Genomic DNA, 20,299 nt, shown 5'->3' on the forward strand with positions numbered 1-20,299 from the left:
CACCAGGCTGCATGAAAAGGCCACTATCGAGGCTGTTAAGTCTCACTAAGAGGACCAAGCTAGAGGCAAACACAATAGATCTGCAAAGGTCGCAGTGTATCAGGCTCTATTGGCCGCCCCATATTCTACATCCTAAATTCTACACAAACTCTTAAATAAGATATAGGCCAACAAGGTGCTACTAAAGAACCGAAACGAGAGTTTAATCATTGACACCAAAAAAAGACGATCTAAGTAGATGCAAGAGTTGTTGAGTACCGCATCTAAAATAATGCCCCAGGTAATATTGACAAAGACTGGAGTCAGAACTAGACAAGAAAATAAGAAAAAATCAATCATCTTGCACTCTAAGAATTTTCTTAAAACAAGCTAGCGAATGGAGTTGAAGTCATAAATGATATTTTTTGCAGGATTGATAAAAATACTTACAATTTACTGACAATATTGTCCGACAAATCTTTAAGGGTAGTCCAGTTGTCGGACGCACAAAAGTTTAGAAACCTGTATATTTACGAAACGCTTCATTTTTGAATACGTACACGTGCGACCATTAAGTCATCATATGGGAAGATGCTGATTAATTCAATGCTCAACGGTGTGAAAACTCCTCTGTTCTCTGTTCTGAATTTGTTGCACAAGTACAGTAAAACATTTTGATTGTTGTGCATACTTATGTCGTGTATAACATGTTTTATTTTTTGTGGCCATTAGAAAGATTCCAGAAAGTTCCATAAATTGTTAGATAATCAAATTGAAATAGCATAAAATTATTTACTCTGTAAATTATTAAAATTAAGATTTAGGAAATGTAGGATACTCATTAAGACATATCATATACTTGTTCATTATTTCATAGATTATAGTTATATATTTTCAAACTCTGTTGAACTGTGGATTTATTTTTTTATTTCATGAACATTTTATTATTTAAAACGAGATGTAAAAGGCTATATCAAGAAACAAAAGAGTTGGCATAAAGTCATAAAATATACTCTGTATGTTATAAAAAAAAATTAGAAAATGTTAAATCTCGTTAAGGCATATAAAAATACTTTGTTCATTATTTCATTGCTTATAGCCATTTAAAGTCTGTTGAACTGTGGCATTTTTTATTTTTTTATTTTATGATTTTAGGAAAATTTTATTAGGTATTTAAAATAGGAGAACAATGGCTATATAAAGAGATACATAAATTGATAAAAAAACATATGGGAAACCCCAAAAAACACCAAGAGAGTGGGCCATAGCAAGGATATAACCAATATACACAAAGGTGACAATATGAGATATCAAAACTATAGGGGCATCGCGTTGCTAGAAGTGGTTTACAAAATCTTGACACAAATCTTACAAAAAATCTAAATCAAAAAAAGCTAAATCAATACACGGAAAAGATATTTTGCGAATATGTAGCTGAATTTAAAAAAAATGGGTCGACAAAAGACCAAATATTTGTGCTGAAAAATCCAGATTTCGCCCTACAAACATAAAATAGCAGTATATATCGTGTTCATCGACTTTAAGTAGGACTTCGATAAGGCAAACAGACAACAAATGTACGAACTAATAAAAGAGATTGGCCTACCAAATAAAATCGTCAGATTAGTAAAAATAACTATGGATAACATAGTCGAAACCAGGGGGGTTTCAAAGGTTATAACCCCCTATTGGGATCTACTTTGAGCTCTATACGCTTAACACTATTCTGTGTTGTTGACAAATCAAGCCATTTTGAAGTTGTAACCTCCCTCCTACCCCTTAGGATCATCCTGGTAAAGCCGTTGATGGATAGTACAACAAACGAAATAGTATAAAAGGAATCAAATAGTTTTTAAATTGGAAAAACAAAGACGAGATTCGGTATAGAGAGATATATCGAAAAATAAGATACGAGGTTAAGCGAGCAAAAGAGGACTGGATGGAACAAAGATGTCGTGAAATGGAAGAACTACAAAGAAAACATGACGAGTTTAATATACATAAAAAGCTTAAAGAAATTACCTACACTCAGAGAAAAAGAACTCCTCACTTTATGAGAAACTCCAAAGGTAAAATAATTCTCGACTTGGATGAAAAAAGGAAGAATGGACTAACTATATAAAAGAGCTCTTCCTGGATTCGAGGCCACCACTTAACACCACAAAGTATACGAATACTGGTCCTAGTATTTTAAAAGCGGAAGTAGAGAAAGCCATCAAACAGAGCAAAAATGGGAAATCTCCAGGCCCTGACCAAATACTATCAGACTGGCTCAAACTTCTGGATGACGACAATGTCTCACAACTAACAAACATTTATAACCATATATACGAGACTGGCATGATGCCACAGATATGGTTAGAGTCTACATTTATTCCACTCCCAAAAAAGCCTAATACATCATCATGTAAAGACTTTAGACTAATTAGTCTCATGAGCCACTCTCTCAAGCTACTTCTTAAGATAATTCTTAATAGAATCAAGCAGAAATGTGAAGAGACAATGGGAAACAAACAATTCGGTTTCAGAGAAGGATTGGGAACAAGGGAAGCTTTGTTCTCAATGTTAACATTACTTCAACGTTCATGGGAAGTACAGAAACCAATTTACGTCTGCTTTATAGATTTTGAGAAGGCGTTTGATAGAGTTCAACATGATAGGTTGTTTGAATATCTAGAAATGATTGGAATAGACGATAAAGATCTGAGACTTTTACAACATCTATATTGGAATCAAGAAGCTTCTATTCTGGTAGACGGCAAAGAAACAGACAAAATTTGCATTCAAAGAGGTGTCAGACAGGGTTGTGTGTTATCCCCAACTTTGTTTAACGTATACTCAGAAATAATTTTTAATGAAGCCTTGGAAGGACAATGTGGAGTTCGAATCGGGGGAGAAACTATTAACAACATCAGATATGCAGACGACACCGCGATCATGGCTGAAAATATCGAAGATCTTCAATTCCTTATAGATCGAGTCACTAGAGAATGCTCCAATAACGGACTTAACATAAATGCAACAAAGACAAAGTTACTTGTGGTTAGTAAACAAGACGTCGGCCCTATGCAACTAATTGTCAATGATGAATCAATAACAAAAGTTAACCATTTTAAATACCTAGGATGTTGGATAAACGAGACACTAAATCCGGATGAAGAAATTAAAACTCGTATAGAAATTGCAAGAGGAGCATTTATGAAACTTAGATCTATTCTGAGCAACTCTCAGCTGAACTTACAACTAAGAATCAAGTTCCTAAAATGTTATGTGTATCCTGTATTACTATATGGATGTGAAACCTGGATCATGAAGGTTAACATGATGAACAAATTAGAAGCCTTTGAGATGTGGTCGTATCGTAGAATGCTCAGAATATCTTGGGTTCAACGCATTTCAAACAGAGAAGTCTTAAACAGAGTAGGTCAAGGCGAAGGTGACTTAATGAAGATGATAAAAAAGAGAAAACTTGAATATCTGGGGCATATAATGAGAGGTACCATATACAGGATGCTGCAGTTAATACTCAATGGAAAGATCGACGGAAAAAGAGGAATTGGTCGAAAGAAATATTCATGGCTCCGAAACCTTCGTCAATGGACTGGCTTATCAGCAGATCAATTGTTACATGCCGCACAAGATCGAGAACGATATCGGCAAATTGTTATGGAAGCTACCCACGCCTAAAAATTTGGGCACGGTACTTAAAGAAGAAGAAGTTTTTAAACAAAGGAATGATTAAGACACGGAGACCCATTATCAATTATTATTAAAGCGTTGTTATTTTTAATCTGACACTAAAATTAATAATCAGGAAAATCAAAATAAATATGCAGGAAGCAATCTTCAAAAATGACCATTATTAAAGAGGATCCGTAGACAATATAACACTATTAACAATTAAAAATTAGAAAGAGTAATAATCAATATAATAAAAGGGGCAAAAAATTGTGACTTTTAATAAATAAAGAAAACTCATAAGAAAGAGAAGAAATTTCACATTGAAGATAAAAGGAAAAAATAAATGCATGTTCAAAATAAATTCAGAATTTACATACCTGGGTGTAAAATTAGATGAAAATGAATATGAGGAAGGGGCGACAAAGGCAACGGGAAAGGAAATAAAAAGTGTGGAGCATTCCAAGCATTAATAATATCCAAATATTATATGTCTCTAGAAAAAAAATTAAATCTACCGAACAGTTCAGGTATACAGATACATATAAATGCAAAACATGGGTTCTTAAATAGTTAATGGAGAAAAAATAAGTAAGAGTTTATTTGTAGCAACTAACAACATAATAAATAAACCCAGTTTCTCACTGAAGTTGTTAGTCACATAGACTACAACTTGTGCGTGAGGGTTAAATTTTGATTAAGCATATTAAATAACATTAATTTATCTTATAGGTTAACAAAAAGATATATATTATTATTATTATTATTAATTAGATATATTATATAATTCTCAAATTATTTTATTTTTGATTATGGCGCCATCTATTGACAACTAGAATAAATGTTATAAATGTCACCGACGAAATGTAATCACCGACGTGCGTTTTTTTTTGTCACATACAATTTAATGCGTTAGAACGAAATCGAAAAACTGTGACGAACTGAAAGGTCCTCATGAGAAAAAGCATAACATGTTTTTTTTTTATTTTTAAAATGTAATTTGTGTCAAACGAACCACAGTTTTATATTTTCCACTGACTTTGAAACCGAAAGTTTATCTCATATTATTTCTAATTTAATATACATAAAACTAGAAATAATATGAAATATTCCTCATGTATGCAGGATTATTCGCATAGGGGTGAATATTTATCTCAAATTAAGAATATGACAGATTACGTTTGTGATTTTAATTTAATCATTTTAATGGAGTCTCTAATATAATAATTAGACAGTCTCCGCAGGAGAGCCGCTTTTTGGCTAGAATCTCTATAGGAATCCAAAAGAGTTTTAATAGTCTAGTCGGATTAGATGAAAGAAAGGCCAAACCTTGCATGGCAACCTACCCCAAATTTTATTATTCTGGCCTTTAGGGGCGATCAGTAGTATTAATGTAAATTTAAAATCAAGACTGACTAATGTCGCCTTGTTAGCCGCCATATTGAATTTAAAGAAGAGACGCTGTTGGTCAATATCCCCGCCATTTTCAATATTTTACCAAATTGTAAAGACTGAAATTGTTGAATATGCGATTGCCTCCCTCTAAAGGTTAGAACAATCAAATTTGAGGTAGCTCGGCATGCAAGTCAAGTGACATACCAACTGGATTATCAGTAATTTGTATGTATAAAACAAAATTATTAAATTGACTTCTTTTAAACCAGATGGTAGTTACTAAATGGAAAATATGTTAAAAAATTACAGTATGCTGTTTACAGAAGATTAAAATATGATTTACGTACAACAAACATCTTTCGTAATGGTCCACAAAAAATATATTAACATAAAAAAATACATATCTATAAAGATGAGCGTTTAAATTTTTGTACTTCAATCATCATCTTTTCTGCTAAGTACTTGCTTTACCATAACCTTGTAATAATCGTGGGGTGATTCGGTGTCGTACATTTTCCGACCATTTTCATCTTTGTAGTCGGCATAACACACTGATTTTATGGCTTCGAATCCAAACGCTTCGCAAATTTTCTGTGTAAAAAGGCTTGTAGCGTCTACTTTCATAAGCTAAAATAAAAATAAGAAAATTAAATAAAAAAAAGAGTGCCTACAGACGTGAATACTTTTTACAGATTCGATTATATTCGATTTGATCCCATTCGATTTAATTTATTTAATTTTATTTAAACACTTAATTTTATTTAATGTTAATTAATTTTATTTAATGTTAGTTAATTTTATTTTATTTTGTTTTATTGTTTTTTATTTTATCTGTTTAATTTTATTTAATTTTGCTTTAATTTTATTTTATTTATAATAATATTATAAATAATATTATTCCCTTTATATAGGCCACTATTTTGGCCTAGTCCAAACTAGTTTGTCCTAAGCGCGTTAGGATAAACTAGTATGGCCTAGGCCAAACTAGTTTGTCCTATCGCGCGTAGGCAAAACTAGTTTGTCCTAGGCCAAAATAGTTTATCCTGATATAATAAAGACTCAAACTTCAGGATAAACTAGTATGGCAGAGTCTAAACCAATTTAGCCGAGTCGAAAATAATTTAGCGAACATGTAAGGATCTTTACATGCGAGGAGTTCCCAAATGACGTCCCAACAGGGATCATATGATACATCGAATGAAGATATTGATACATGCTATAAGTCAATATATTCTTGTATAATTAAATAATATAAAAAATAAGAAATAAAAGGATGAGGTTTTCTCCAAAAATAGGGAACTTGCATAAATTTTTAAATTCGAAAAAATGTTATAAATCACAACACAACATAATTTAAAACATGTATCAAAGATAAAAAAGTTTTGTTTGTCTTTCGTTTGGCCCCTAAAGACGATTAAAAATTCAAATTAAAAAACAGGTGGTCCAAAACGCTTCGTGACGTCACTTGGTTTTACATTTACATTTTTCCAATAAAGTAAACAGAATTTTAAATTAGACGTTATAAACGTCAGTAGAAAATACATTTATATGACGTTAAAAGTGTTTTTGATCGCTTGAACTATTCATAGAAAAATTCGTACTTTTACAAAATGGTTTTATTTTTAATAGTAAACCTTCATTCCTTTCCTTCAAAAACAGTATAAAACTACAATTTTAACAAACTGGTATATATTATTACAATGACATACGATAAATGTCATTAGAATATAAATATTTTTGACTTATTCCACGACGATGAGCTTGCCAAATACCCAAGTAGGTGGAGGCCAATAAACTAAAGAATGAGAAGAAGAATATACCTAAATATAAGGTTGTGTCTAGGTATACGTTACCGTGTACGCAAATAAAAAAGTTAGAGTGTCAGTGATTTCTTATTTTTTATTTGTTTAGTGTTTGTTTTTAAATTAACTACGGAGTGTGAACAATTATTTAGTTATTTTAATGAGTTTAAGAACATTTTAAAACAGTACGAAAAAGATAAGAGACTATAAATTAATATATATTTTTTTTAGTTATAAATGAAATAGTATGTATTACCGTAAAAGATTAAAATAAAAAGAAGACCTAAAGCTTTCACAATAATAATTAACTTGTTCTGAAGTTATTATCCTTGTGGCATTTTTGTAATCAACTATTCTAAATGGGAACTAAGCCACAATTTAACCAAAAAATGATTTTATTAACGTTTCGACGTCTAAATCGGACGTCGTTGTCAAAATACAAAATATTATTAAATTAAACAAAAATGGTGTTGCTTAGTAAAAAATTTTTCTAATAATTTATTTAATCTGACTAATTTTTGTATTTTGACAATGACATCCGATTTGGACGTCGAAACGTTAGTAAAATCATTTTTTTAGTTAAATTGTGGCTTATTTCCCATTTAGAATAGTTGATTATAATAATTAACTTACGTATAAAAATTATTTTAGCAATATTTTGTACGTGTCACATCAACTAAATACATATATTTATTTTGCTAACCTAAATATATACTTTTATATATACATTGATTTATTACAATTAAGTTTGAAACATCTAAATAGTTCTGCTTCCCTTCCCTTAACAATTTTTTTTCTATCAAACAAACACTAAACATATCAAAATAGCATGTAGGTACCAAAATATACAGTCACTGCGCACGTTAAATAATGAAGTCACTGGCTTGATCAAGTTTAATTCGCGTGTACCTAACTTTTTTATTTGCGTACACGTTAGAGTGTACCTAGACACAGCGAAATATAACCATAATAATAACTAATGTAAAACTATGTGACGTCACGGGTCGTATGGACTATTTTGTACCGCAGAAGACTTTAAACATGTATTTCTAAGTTATTACGAGTTTTTGAAGCGTGAAATTTTGGAAATCTAATTTTTAAACAAAACTGAACATTATTATGTAACAAAAAAAATGTGCAAGTTCCCTATTAAAAGAAAGGATACACTTATGAATAAAATCGAGTACGAATTAATATTGTTTCCACCAATTTTGAAAACATGTGAAAACGTTGAATTATCCACGTCCGTCTGTCAGTCCGTAATATACCAGGTAGAATGACAAATGAGGTGTCAAATGAAACCTTATATTCCAAGGATGGTAGTAAAGGTGAGAAATTTGACCTAGGTTGACTGTTTCTCCGACCGCGAATATAACTCAATATTATTGTTTGTTTGTTACGAGTAATTATAATTTTAATAAAAAGGACTATTTCTCCAAGAACAAATGTTGTTCTGAAGCTATTTTCTTGTGGCATTTTTATAATAAATTACTTTTAATGGGAAATAAGCCACAATTTTACCAAAAAAATGATTTTATTAACTAGTCTAGGCGCCAGAGGGGTCACCGTGTCCTTTTCAATTCTGATGGAAAAACTCAACAGTTTCTTATGGATTTCTGGCTGCTGATTACGAATTTGGAGGGTGGATTTCGATCCCAGTGTTCAAAAAATTGTTAAAAACAATTAATTATTTATAAATTGTTTATAAGGCTCTGGCTCATAAACTAATAGAGATAAAAAATAATGTTTCAAATAAAATTTGTTAATTAATAAAAAACGAAGAAAAAAACGTTTACTAAACTTAAATCCAATAATTACAACTCAAGATATTGTAAAATTAGTGCAAAATGCAAATTGCAAATTGCAAAATAAGTATTTTTCGAAGCTTAATCGATCGTAACTCGACTTTTACGCATACAAATGAGCCTTAGAAGGTCTCATTTTAAAGCTTTAATAATAGGCTTCCAAAAAGAGTTTATTATATTACTTGATCTTCATTTGTTTTAAAATTATACCCGTTTGAAGTTACAATTTTCTTAAAAAAATTGTACATTAATTTGTTTATAAAGGTTTCAAGTGAATTTGAGCTGTAAACATTTATACTTTAATTACCAATTTTGATAGAAGAACTCAAAAGAAATAATTTGAGCTTAAGAAAATGTTCGTAAGTTTATTTTTGGTCAAGATATCGATATTCTAATGGCGCGCTATGAGGCGCAACATCACACAGTCAACTATTTTTCGACGCTTTATCGATCGTAACTCGGCTTCTACGCATGCAAATGAGCCAATATGTGATATCCATATAAAAATGGATCGAGATATTTAGCAGCATCATCACTGCATATAAAACGAGCATTTGTGTTGTGGCGGCATACACACAATTGACGTGCCTTGATGATGCCTCAAAAGAACTAGATCCACTTTATATGGATACTATCCACTCTCCACTGGATATCTATATGATATAGATTATATCTATATCAAATAGATAATTAGACTCTGAACCCCCGGAAAGTTTTAGTTTTACTGCGTACAAGAACAGACTTAGTACCACCCTGTAACTGTAAAAATTTCTCTAAGAACTTATGCAGATGTAAAAAAGCTGAGATTCCCTGTATATCTCGATTCAGATGCATGAAACAAAAAGTTTGTAAAAATAGTATTAATAAATAATATCAACTAACTTTTTAGTTCTATTTCTGAAATATTAGTTTTTAATGTTTTTTTCTCATTTAGTACAAAAAATAGAAGACAAAGTAAATAGAATGAAAGGTGATACGAGGTTGCAGTATGAGGATTTAATTATAAGAATTATAGGATAACATTTTATTAGGATCTTCAAATATGAAAAATGAAGATAACGTATATATTAATACAAATTATAATTTGCATCGAGAAGTTAGCGCGTGAACTTTACGCGGTGAGCTGATTTTGCGCCTCAGAGCGCACTATTAAAATATCGATATCTTGACCAAAAATAAATTTACAAACATTTTCGTAAGCTCAAAATGTTTCTTTTGAGTCCTTCTATCATTATTGTTAATTAAAGTATAAATGTTTATGGCTTAAATTTGCCTGAATCCCTTATAAACAAATTAATGTACAATTTTTTTAAAAAAATTATTATTTTAAATGTGTATAACCTTAAAACAAATAAAGATAAAGTAATTTAACAAACTCTGTTTGGAAGCTTATTACTGAAGCTTTCAAATGAGACCTTCTGGGGCTCATTTGCATGCGTAGAAGTCGAGTTACGATCGATAAAGCTTCGAAAAATACTTAATTTGCAATTTGCAATTTGCATTGTGCACTAATTTTACAATATCTTGAGTTATAATTGTTGGATTAAGGTTTGGTAAACGTGTTTTCCTTCGTTTTTTATTAGTGAACAAATTTTATTTGAAACATTCTTTTTTATCTCTTTTAGTTTATGAGCCTGATAAACAGTTTATAAACAATTAAATTGTTTATAACAATTTTTTGACCACTCGGATTGAAATCCACCCTCGAAATTCGTAATCAGCAGCCAAAAATCCATAAGAAACCGTTGAGTTTGTCCAAGAATTGAAAAAGACACGGTGACCTCTATTTGGCGCCTAGACTAAACGTTTCGAAGCCCAAATCGGGTTTCGTTGTCAAAATACAAAATACTACTTATAGTATTTTCTATTTTACAATATACTGCTTATAGTATTTATAGTTGTATTTTGTATTTTGGCAACAAAACCCGATTTGGGCTTCGAAACGTTAATAAAATCATTTTTTTTGGAAAATTTGTGGCTTATTTCCCATTAAAAGTGATTTATTATCCAAGAACAAAGTATTTTATTCAATTTATTATTTATATTAAGCTGTACTAGTTCGCTGAATTACTTTTTTCTTCTTGGATTTTTCCCATTATGAGTTGCCGTTTTTGTCTTCCATAGCACTCTATTCTCCCAGTCGTCATCTCTGAGATATCTATCTATCATAGCCATTCCTATATGAGTTTTCCATCTCACAGCAGGTCTTCCTCTGTCTTCCTCCCCGCGGGTCCCAGTCCAGTAACCTTCTCCGCCACCTGTGCTCCGGCATTCTTTGTACGTGCCCGTACCATTTCAGGGCTCTACTTTTACTACCACAACTTTTTTGTAATTGAGCAATCTACTTCTATTCTGTTTCATATTTCCTATGTTCTTATTCTATCCTACCTGGTAATTTGTAGACACCTTCTCATAAACTCCAATTTAACTGTTCGTATTTTATTTCGTATTATTGTTGTCACTGGCCATTCCTCCGCTCCTGTAGGGTAATATTAAGCACTATGCCCTGAAAAATCTTTTTTTGTTTTCATTAGTTAGAGTGTTCTTCCATATCACTCCATGGAGTGCTTTCGTGGCTCGTTTTCCCCGTACTATTTTCATTTCTATATCTTTCATACAAGTGCCATCTCGGTTTACCCTAAATACTTAAAAGTCTTACAACTCTTAATAGTGTCTTCTAAACTTACGTTTAAACCGGCAACCAATCTGTAATCAATTACTTTCGACTAGATTAAATGGGTTTAGACTAGGCTAAACTAGTTTATCCCGATATAAAAACATACACTTTAGGATAAACTAGTTTGGCCTGAAGTGTGTGTATTTATATCAGGATAAACTAGTTTGGCCCGTAGATTATACTAAAGCAGCAACAGTATAGTTTGAAAACACACTAAAAAAGTTTTTCGAATAAAATATGGAGTAAAGCAATGCAGCATACTGAGCCCTATGCTATTCAACATGTAATCTGAGATTATATTCCAAAACTCACTTGAAGTCTCAGATGTTATAAAACTAAGAGGTTCATTAAAAAACAACATTATGCCGATGACATAATTATAACTGCAGATAGTCTCCGTGCAGTGCATGTTTGACAAGGTATCAGTTGAAGGAGGTGTAATGGGCCTAAAAATCAATACCGCACAAATTAAGATATATAAGTGGTTAATCGGAATCCTAATCAATCTGGGCACATAAAAGTATAGGGTACAGATATAATCAAAGTGTCATAAGTTTAAATACCGAGGCAGCAGGATCAGTGAAGATGTTTTCAAAGATATTGCGTGCGCTATAAAGGGAAATGAATATAATATGAAAGAAGAAAATTTTACTTAAAATCGTACCAAATACACAAAAAAACTTACATTAAACGTACCCATCAAACTGGCGTAACTATTCGGTAATAATTAATAATTCTCTTAATAATTCGTTATTTGTTGCGCCTCTGATAGAAAATGTTACTGAATTGCAGGTTTCTCGTATGACCTGAGGGCTACCGGAGCAAAATTGATATCAGTTTCAATTTTAGGATAAAGTAATTTTATGTTATTTTGGCTCGCTGCAGAGTGTTTAATTAATGTTTATATTGAAACGAAATGGCTTTTCCTAATAAGATAATTTAAACGTTAATTAGTTTTAAAATTAAAAATGATAAAACAAAATGCACACGCAAAGTTAAATTCACCTGGATGATAGCCTAAAGGCGAGATTATTCAGCTGGGACATTATTTATTAAATACACTGATCAAGCTGAAAAAGGAGGCAATAACATAATTTAATGTAAATTGTTTACAAGAATAAAAAACCGCTAAACTCCGTAAAAATGAGTGGCGCATACAATATTCCAGCTACAAAAGAGCTGATATGAATATTACGTGGCGCGAAAATGTATTTCCATTTTGATGGAAAATAAAATTTTAGTTTTATTTTAAAAGATTTTTCCATAATACTTGCTAAATTTGAAGTAAAACGGCTACAAAAGAGTAACTTTGATAGAGTTTGCATTTTGAAGTTCATTTGTGTTGCGTTTTACTTCAAATTTAGCAAATATGGAAAAATCTTTTGAAATAAAACTGGATTTTTATTTTCCATCAAAATGAAAATACATTTTCGCGTCACGTAATGTTCATATCAGCTCTTTTGTAGCTGGAATATTGTATGCGACACTCATTTTTATGGCGTTAAGGCCATCGGTACATAATTCGCAAATATTTTACGGCTATCCCTACGTTTACTGTCTTTACACGGCAAATTACGTGTAGTAAAATTCACTCTGGTATGGATATGTAAATATTACTACAATGTCATTCTACTTGAAAATATCATCATTAACTTAAAGAGATGGCTTTTGAATGTTCTTGGATAACTGTTATTTGTATAATTGCAAATTATTAATTCAGTTAATAAATGTGATAATTTTTTCACTAACTATGTATTCAATGATTGTAATAATTTATATGTACAACAAAAACTAATACTCAATCGAGAAAAGAGGAAAAGTGTTAAAGTGATTTTTTAATAATATATTGTTCCTATGGAACGCTTACAATTTTGAATATATTTAACAACAAAATACTTGGATCACAGAATATATTATCCTGATGTATTCTCTGCTTGGATCTTCCACAAATAATACACAATAAATAATTTTTTATTAAGTTTACGTCTTAAATCAATTATTTATCAAATACACTATATATCAATATTATTTAATCAACAACTCAAAATATTCCCGACACCATGTCAAATATTTAAAATTGTCACTGATTGTCAATGTCTGACTATTATTCTATTCGACTGAGTGCATTGTAAGACGAAGATAGATTTGGAAAATATTACCACGGACATTGTGTTAATTTTTTTCGAATCCTGAAAAAACCAATAAATATTTTTGAAAAACTTAATCGCAGAATGAAAGACTAAATTATTACCGAGGGTCGAAAGTCCCTTAGAATAAATAAAAAGTTTATTTTGAATGAGATATTTGAAATTAAAAATCACACTCAATTTTCTCTTAGTTTTTCACCCCTGTAACTTATTAAAATAAACATTATAGAAGTTCTCAGACTTTCGGCCCTCGCTGATAACGCAATATTTTATTCTGCGTTTAAATTTTTCAAAAATATTTATTAGTTTTCTCAGGATTCGAAAAAAATGAATCCCCATTTGAATAGAATTGCAGCCGAAAATACGTACCCATCCTCTTAACGGTTTTTTATTCTTGTATCAGGAGTTTTTCAAAGTTATTTATAAATTAAATGTATGAAGTTTAATGTAATGTTTCTCGATTGCACTTTAAGCTTTATAACGCTTAACGGACGACTTAACGAACAGCGACCTAACGGTCGCCTTTCTCGCATTTTTTCCCAAATGACCTAGTGTCCACCGAATGTACACACTAGATTTTTTCTATTCGAAATAGATTGAAAACAAATATTGGGATGGCCAGTAAATGAACTCGGACTGCCTTATCTAATTTAGCGTAGTAACCACAACAACTACATAAACCATTTTGTCGATAATAGTTAAATGGATTATACTTTTGGAGCTCGATAACTTCGAAACAGCTTAACCGATTTTGATCACGAAACACGAGTTCGAAACATATTGACAAATATTATCTGATGCATCCAAAGTAAAGTATGATAACTGAAGTTATTACTGGAATTATTGAGCTTGAAAACCCGTTTTTCGGAAGGAAATATATTTGATCAGATTTATGAAACCTCTAACTTAAAAATTCGAATTTTCCCAGATATTTGGTATACACCGTTAGACGCATCAAGAGTCCTCCTACAAACGCTCAATTATTGACGCAATTCGTTTTGTTTTAAATATTTTTTAGCAACGCTGTTATTAAAATACTATTCGAATTTTTCATATTTATTGAATTTTTTACATGTACAGGGTGTTTGGTAAAGAATGGGCCATAGCTTGACCTTAGATTCCTGAGGTTGAAATAGATCGATTTAAGCTAACTTACCTTAGTACAAGATTTGATAATAACCAAAATACAGGGTATCAAGTTTAAACTTGTATTTTATTTATTTTTGAATATTTCCTGACAGGCATGGGACAACAACATGAAATTTGGTAAGTGGTGCTGGTCCTGTTCACCCTACTGAATTATGTTAAACAAGCGTTTCTGGCTACTACCAGAGGCTTACGACGAGGGAACGTGAATGGTTGACCCTTCCCAAATTCTACGCCACTGGGGGAATTGCTATTTTAGTACAATTTTTTGATTCCCCAATACTTTCTGTGTAAATAACATACTCTTCATTTATAACGATAAAGCCATTAGCTTTCGAGATATTTGAAGCTAAAAACGAAGGAGCATAATACATTAATCAAAATAAGTGTGCCTTTTCATGTTTAACTTCAAATATCTCGAAAACTAAAGACTTTATCGTTACGAATGAAGAGTATATTATTTACATAGAAAGTATTGTAGAATCTAAAAATTATGCTAAAATAGCAGTTTCATCAGTGGCGTAGAATTTGGGAAGGGTAAACCATTCACTTTCCCCTGTCGTACGCATCTGGTAGTAGCCAGAAACGATTATTTAACATAGTAGGATGTAGAATACCTACACTTTTTGCCAAGTATCATAAGGATATGTCAAATAGTTTTATAATAACGGGCACACATAATTCTAAAAGTTTTAAATAAAGAATAAATTATTAAAAAAAAAGAATACTTTAAAATAATTTGACATTTCCATGTCATACTTGGCAGAAAGTGTAGGCATTGTTACACCCTACTAAATTATATTAAATAATCGTTTCTGGCTACTACCAGAGGCGTACGACAGGGGAAAGTGAATGGTTGACCGTTGCTGAAACTGCTATTTTAGCATAATATTTAGATTCTCCAATACTTTCTATGTAAATAATATACTCTTTATTCGTAACGATAAAGTCATTAGTTTTCGAGATATTTGAAGTTAAAAATGAAAAGGCACACTTATTTTGAGTAATGTATTATGCTCCTTCGTTTTTAGCTTCAAATATCTCGAAAACTAATGGCTTTATCGTTACGAATTAAGAGTATGTTATTTACATAGAAAGTATTGGAGAATCAAAAAATTACACTAAAATAGCAATTCCGCCAGTGGCGTAGAATTTGGGATGGGTCAAACATTCACGTTCCCCCGTCGTACGCCTCTGGTAGTAGCGATAAACGTTTGTTTAACATAATTTAGTAGGGTATATAGTACCAGCATCACTTACCAAATTTTGTGTAGTTGTCAAATGCCTATCAGGGAATATTCAAAAATAAATAAAATAACAGTTTATCTTTGACACCCTGTATTTCGGTTATTATCAACTTTTGTACTAAGGTAAGTTAGCTTAAATCTACCTATTTTAACCTCAGGAATCTAACATTAAGCTATGGCCCATTCTTTACCAAACACCCTGTATAAAGAGAAAAAGATATAGAATAGAGGTAAACGAATGTGCAGACCGAAAAAACTAGAAAATAGGTAAGAAAAAAACACATTACAATAATAAATCTGTTGCTGAATAGCATAGGGTTGATACGCATAATAAAATAAAAAGGAGATTCTAATACAAAGTAGTAATAGGGAACATGCATAAAATTTTAAATTCGAAAAAAATGCTATAAATCAGAACAGAACATAATTTAAAACATATATTAAAGAAAAAAAGTTTTTTGTCTTTCGTTTGGCCCCTAAAGACGAATAAAATCGAGAGAAAATTAAAATTATAGTAGGTGGCCCAAAACGCGCCCTCATTGTTCGTGACGTCATATCATTATAGTATTTGATGTCGTCGCCATTAATTCATTAGGTTTGGCATTCGTTATGACGCTCAATTCGTTATTCAATTCATTTTTTAAATATTTTGATAGTTGCTATTTGTGACTGATAATTGAGTGTTTTGTTAAGACATATAATATATTATATTATTACAATGACATACGATAAATGTCATTATAAAGTATAATGATATGACGTCACAAGTGTTCGCGCTCTTGGGTCGTTTGAAATGGTTTAAATACACAGAAGGTTTTAAATTTGTACTTCTAAGTTATTATGAGTTTTTGAGGCGTGATTTGGAAATCTCATTTTTAAACAAAACTTAACAATATTATGTAATAAAAAATGTTCAAGTTTCCTATTACTCCACCTCTTCCTTCTAGTCCCATTCCTTTTAATAATCCCTACCTTGAAACATAAATTCATGATAATACAATAATGATTATTAATTTATGACTAAGAATATGTTGACTTATATTGTTTGAATATATATTTTAAATCGTAAAAAATATTATCAATTACCTTTAACCCATGCTGTCTTGCTATACCTTCACTTCTAGAAAAAAGTTCTTTGGCCAAACCCCGTCCTCTGTATTTAGGCTCCACCGACAATATCCTCAACTCAAAAATTTCTTCTACATTATACCTAGTAAAAAGATCTACCTCCTTATTCACTCCATTTAGTAGACCAAAGATTCGGTGATAGGGCACACTGTCAATTGTTTTCATGTTTTCTAGCGATTTCTCTATATCGCCCCTTCTGGAGACTCCATTCAATAGAACACCAGCTATCTGAAATGAAAATATCATGAAATTGAAATCATAACAATTTAATATTAAAACAAAAACCGTAGATTTTCTATTTTTAATAATGCCATACTAAACTCTGTATTAGAGTACAAAAACTCGACTCATACAGGTTCTCTGAACCGCAAATTGAAATATTTTCCTAGCGGTGCCTGTTGGTATTGTCATACCTGGGTTAAACAGCGAACTTGAATCGAATCGACATTCATTTCACTTATTCCCCGTTAGAGGGCGTTCTAACCGCACTGCGGTATAAATAGTTTTATTTTATACCGAGAAACTACGAATATGTTGGTATAAATTTGTTTTCTGCGGAGCCTCCTTGACAACGGGTAGACCTAGAAATAGTACTATCGGGGGATGGCAGGAGACAAATTAATTTAAATCAAAACGAAACCGTAGATTTTCTAGTTTTAATTTAATATTAGAACCGTAATGTGGTATATGGATAACAATATTGGGAAAGTGAGGTTCAGGAAGACGAAGCATATCCTGGTTGAAGAACCTCAGTATTTGGTTCAACACAAGATCTGCGCAGCCGAAGAAAAATCATAACAGCTTAATATTAGTACAGTAATGTGGTTTATGGTTAAAAATATTTGGAAAGCGAGGCCCAGGAAGAAGAAACACACGCTGGTCAAAAAACATGCTGGAAAGAAGCACATGCTGGTTAAAAAACATCAGAAAAGAAGATTATCATGATGATCGCCAATATTCCTTATGGATATGCACATCAAGAAGAAGAATAATATGTGCAATTATTGGTATATTATTCACCGAGCATGTCATGATGGCTATTACTCACGATGATGAAGTTTAAGAGTGTATTCGGTTACCCAATTAATATAAAAACGATCAATCTTTTGAGAGTTTTATAAATAACTAACGAGTTGACTTATACTTAGTAGTATCTCCACAGAAAGTTTATCAATGCCAGCAATAAAATTTTATGACCTGATTAAGCGCTAACCACCGCCTGGATCGTACTTTTTAATATCACTTCGATCTTTCTTCGGTGAGTATTTGAAAATTCCAGAATAGGGAATAACGAGAGTCTGGAAGAGTAAAAAAAGCGTTTCATCAAATGAATTCCGACGCGTGATAGCATCCAATATCCTCGAATTTGGCATAGCTGGAATATTGGCGGTGTATTGTCGAGATGATCTCGATTGGTTCGTATCTAACGATCCGGCATTTACTGAATGACTTACATATACGGGTAATGGATAGTCTGGATGCCAATGAATATATTTTATTAAAAACAAAATAAATATATTCATACATACGATGTGGAACGATGTATGTGAGTCACCACTAACGCGACGGAAGATTACAGCGAAATGGTAAAAGATTTGAAAAAAATTTAAATTGAATAGTTTGTAAGTTGATAAAAGCTACATTTTAAAATTATTTTGAAATATAAAGGGTGTCCCAATAAATGGCGGCGTATCAAAGTTATATTTTTTCTTATGGAACACCCTGTATTTTATTAAATAGTTTCATACGGCTTCCCTATACCTATGTACAGAGTGTTCTGAGTTATGTTGACTTTTCTTAAAATGTATAGTTTTAAAAGAAGGCTTATTCTCAAGTTATTTACGAAATTAAAAAAGCATTACTTTTACATCTAAATAGCTGGATATTGCTTGAATGTATTCCATGATAAATTATTACACGTTTGTCTACAGGGTGTTCAAAATTTACAGTTTCATTAGTGGAGTATTCGATGTGTCATATAATGCTTATTTTAAATAGAACACCATGTATATTAATAAACAATTATACTAAACAAATTTACCTCTTTCGAATGGTATATGGATGTCCTATACCTAGGTGTCATAGTTTTTGCGTAATTTACAATTATTTAAATTCTTAATCTGTAAATCGATTTTAAAACAAAAGATGTAGTTAATTAATGTCATTGTATGACATTCTCAGTTTATGACAGTACGGTCAGGTAATTATCAAAACTGCAAACATCGGTGTATGATATTCATTTTTTTTACTTAAAATGGCTTTGGCAGAGCCAATTACATTCAAATTTAATTGTTCCCAAAAATGAATAATCACGATATCTATGAAAGAGTAGACATGCTACTTTTCATTGGGAATATTTTACCTTTAAGTTTACGCTTAAAGGTATCCTGATAGAAAACACCCAAAAAATAACGTTTTTGAGAGATTTCTCGATAGATTCGTGCTACTGGTAATGTTGCATAGGTACGAAAAGTTAAATAAAAATAAACCATTTATTTTTAATGAAGTCAACGAACTTGATGTCCTGCTTTCTGTTACGGAAAACCCAAACACTAGTACGTGAAAAATTTCGAGTCAATTGGGAATCAGTCAAACGAGTGTATTTATAATACATAAGAAAAACCACTATCATCCGTATAAAACTCAACTACACCAACATTAGACAAAACAGGAACGTTTAACTTTTCGTTTATAGACTTAAAAATTTGGAGAAGATCCTGATTTTTTTTAGAATGTATTGTTTACAGACAAATCTACCTACTTTTCATAATAATCGTCTAGTTAATAGACATAGCTTTCATTTTATTATGATACAGTAAACAAACAGTTTACTGTTGATCACCAACACCGATGAAGTGTTAATGTTTGGGGCAGTATTCTGAGCGAGTACGTTATCGATCCATATTTTTTTGACGAAAATCTGAATAGAGCAGCTTTTTTAAATTTCTTAAAACAAGTTTTTTGGATTCTTAAAACCTTCCACTTAGCGTGCCAACACACATGTTCCAATTGGACGGAGCTCCTGCTTATTTTTGACGTGATGTTAAGAACAACCTCATCAGAAAATTTAGTAATAAATGGATAGATAGATTCGATCCATATATTTGGCCACCTAGGTCACCAGGATTGACCAAGATAAATTTTTTTGAATGGGGTTATATTAAAAATATTGTAAATGCTACACTTCCTACCCTACTACTTCAGATGACATTTTTATGATATTAAGAATTCGACCGCTTTTGCTTCTATAACACCAGCTATGTTAAATAATGTAAACAAATCATTTACAATTTGA

At 31.4% G+C, this 20,299-nt stretch overlaps 1 protein-coding gene across 1 annotated transcript in view; it reads right to left on the bottom strand.

Moving 5' to 3' along the window:
- Nucleotides 1-5,409: 5,409 nt before the first annotated feature.
- LOC114336296 (uncharacterized) overlaps nt 5,410-20,299 on the bottom strand; it is a 32,949-nt gene continuing 18,059 nt past the window's right edge. Inside the window, exons 3-4 of the mRNA XM_028286639.2 lie at nt 16,963-17,232; nt 5,410-5,679 (exon numbers count right to left, since the gene is read on the bottom strand). Coding sequence (XP_028142440.1) covers nt 5,488-5,679; nt 16,963-17,232 — 462 coding nt within the window. The 3' untranslated portion in view covers nt 5,410-5,487. The remainder of the gene's footprint in view (nt 5,680-16,962; nt 17,233-20,299) is intronic.

This window comes from Diabrotica virgifera, chromosome 8, assembly GCF_917563875.1.
Source record: "Diabrotica virgifera virgifera chromosome 8, PGI_DIABVI_V3a".
In the NCBI taxonomy this organism is placed as follows: domain Eukaryota; kingdom Metazoa; phylum Arthropoda; class Insecta; order Coleoptera; family Chrysomelidae; genus Diabrotica; species Diabrotica virgifera.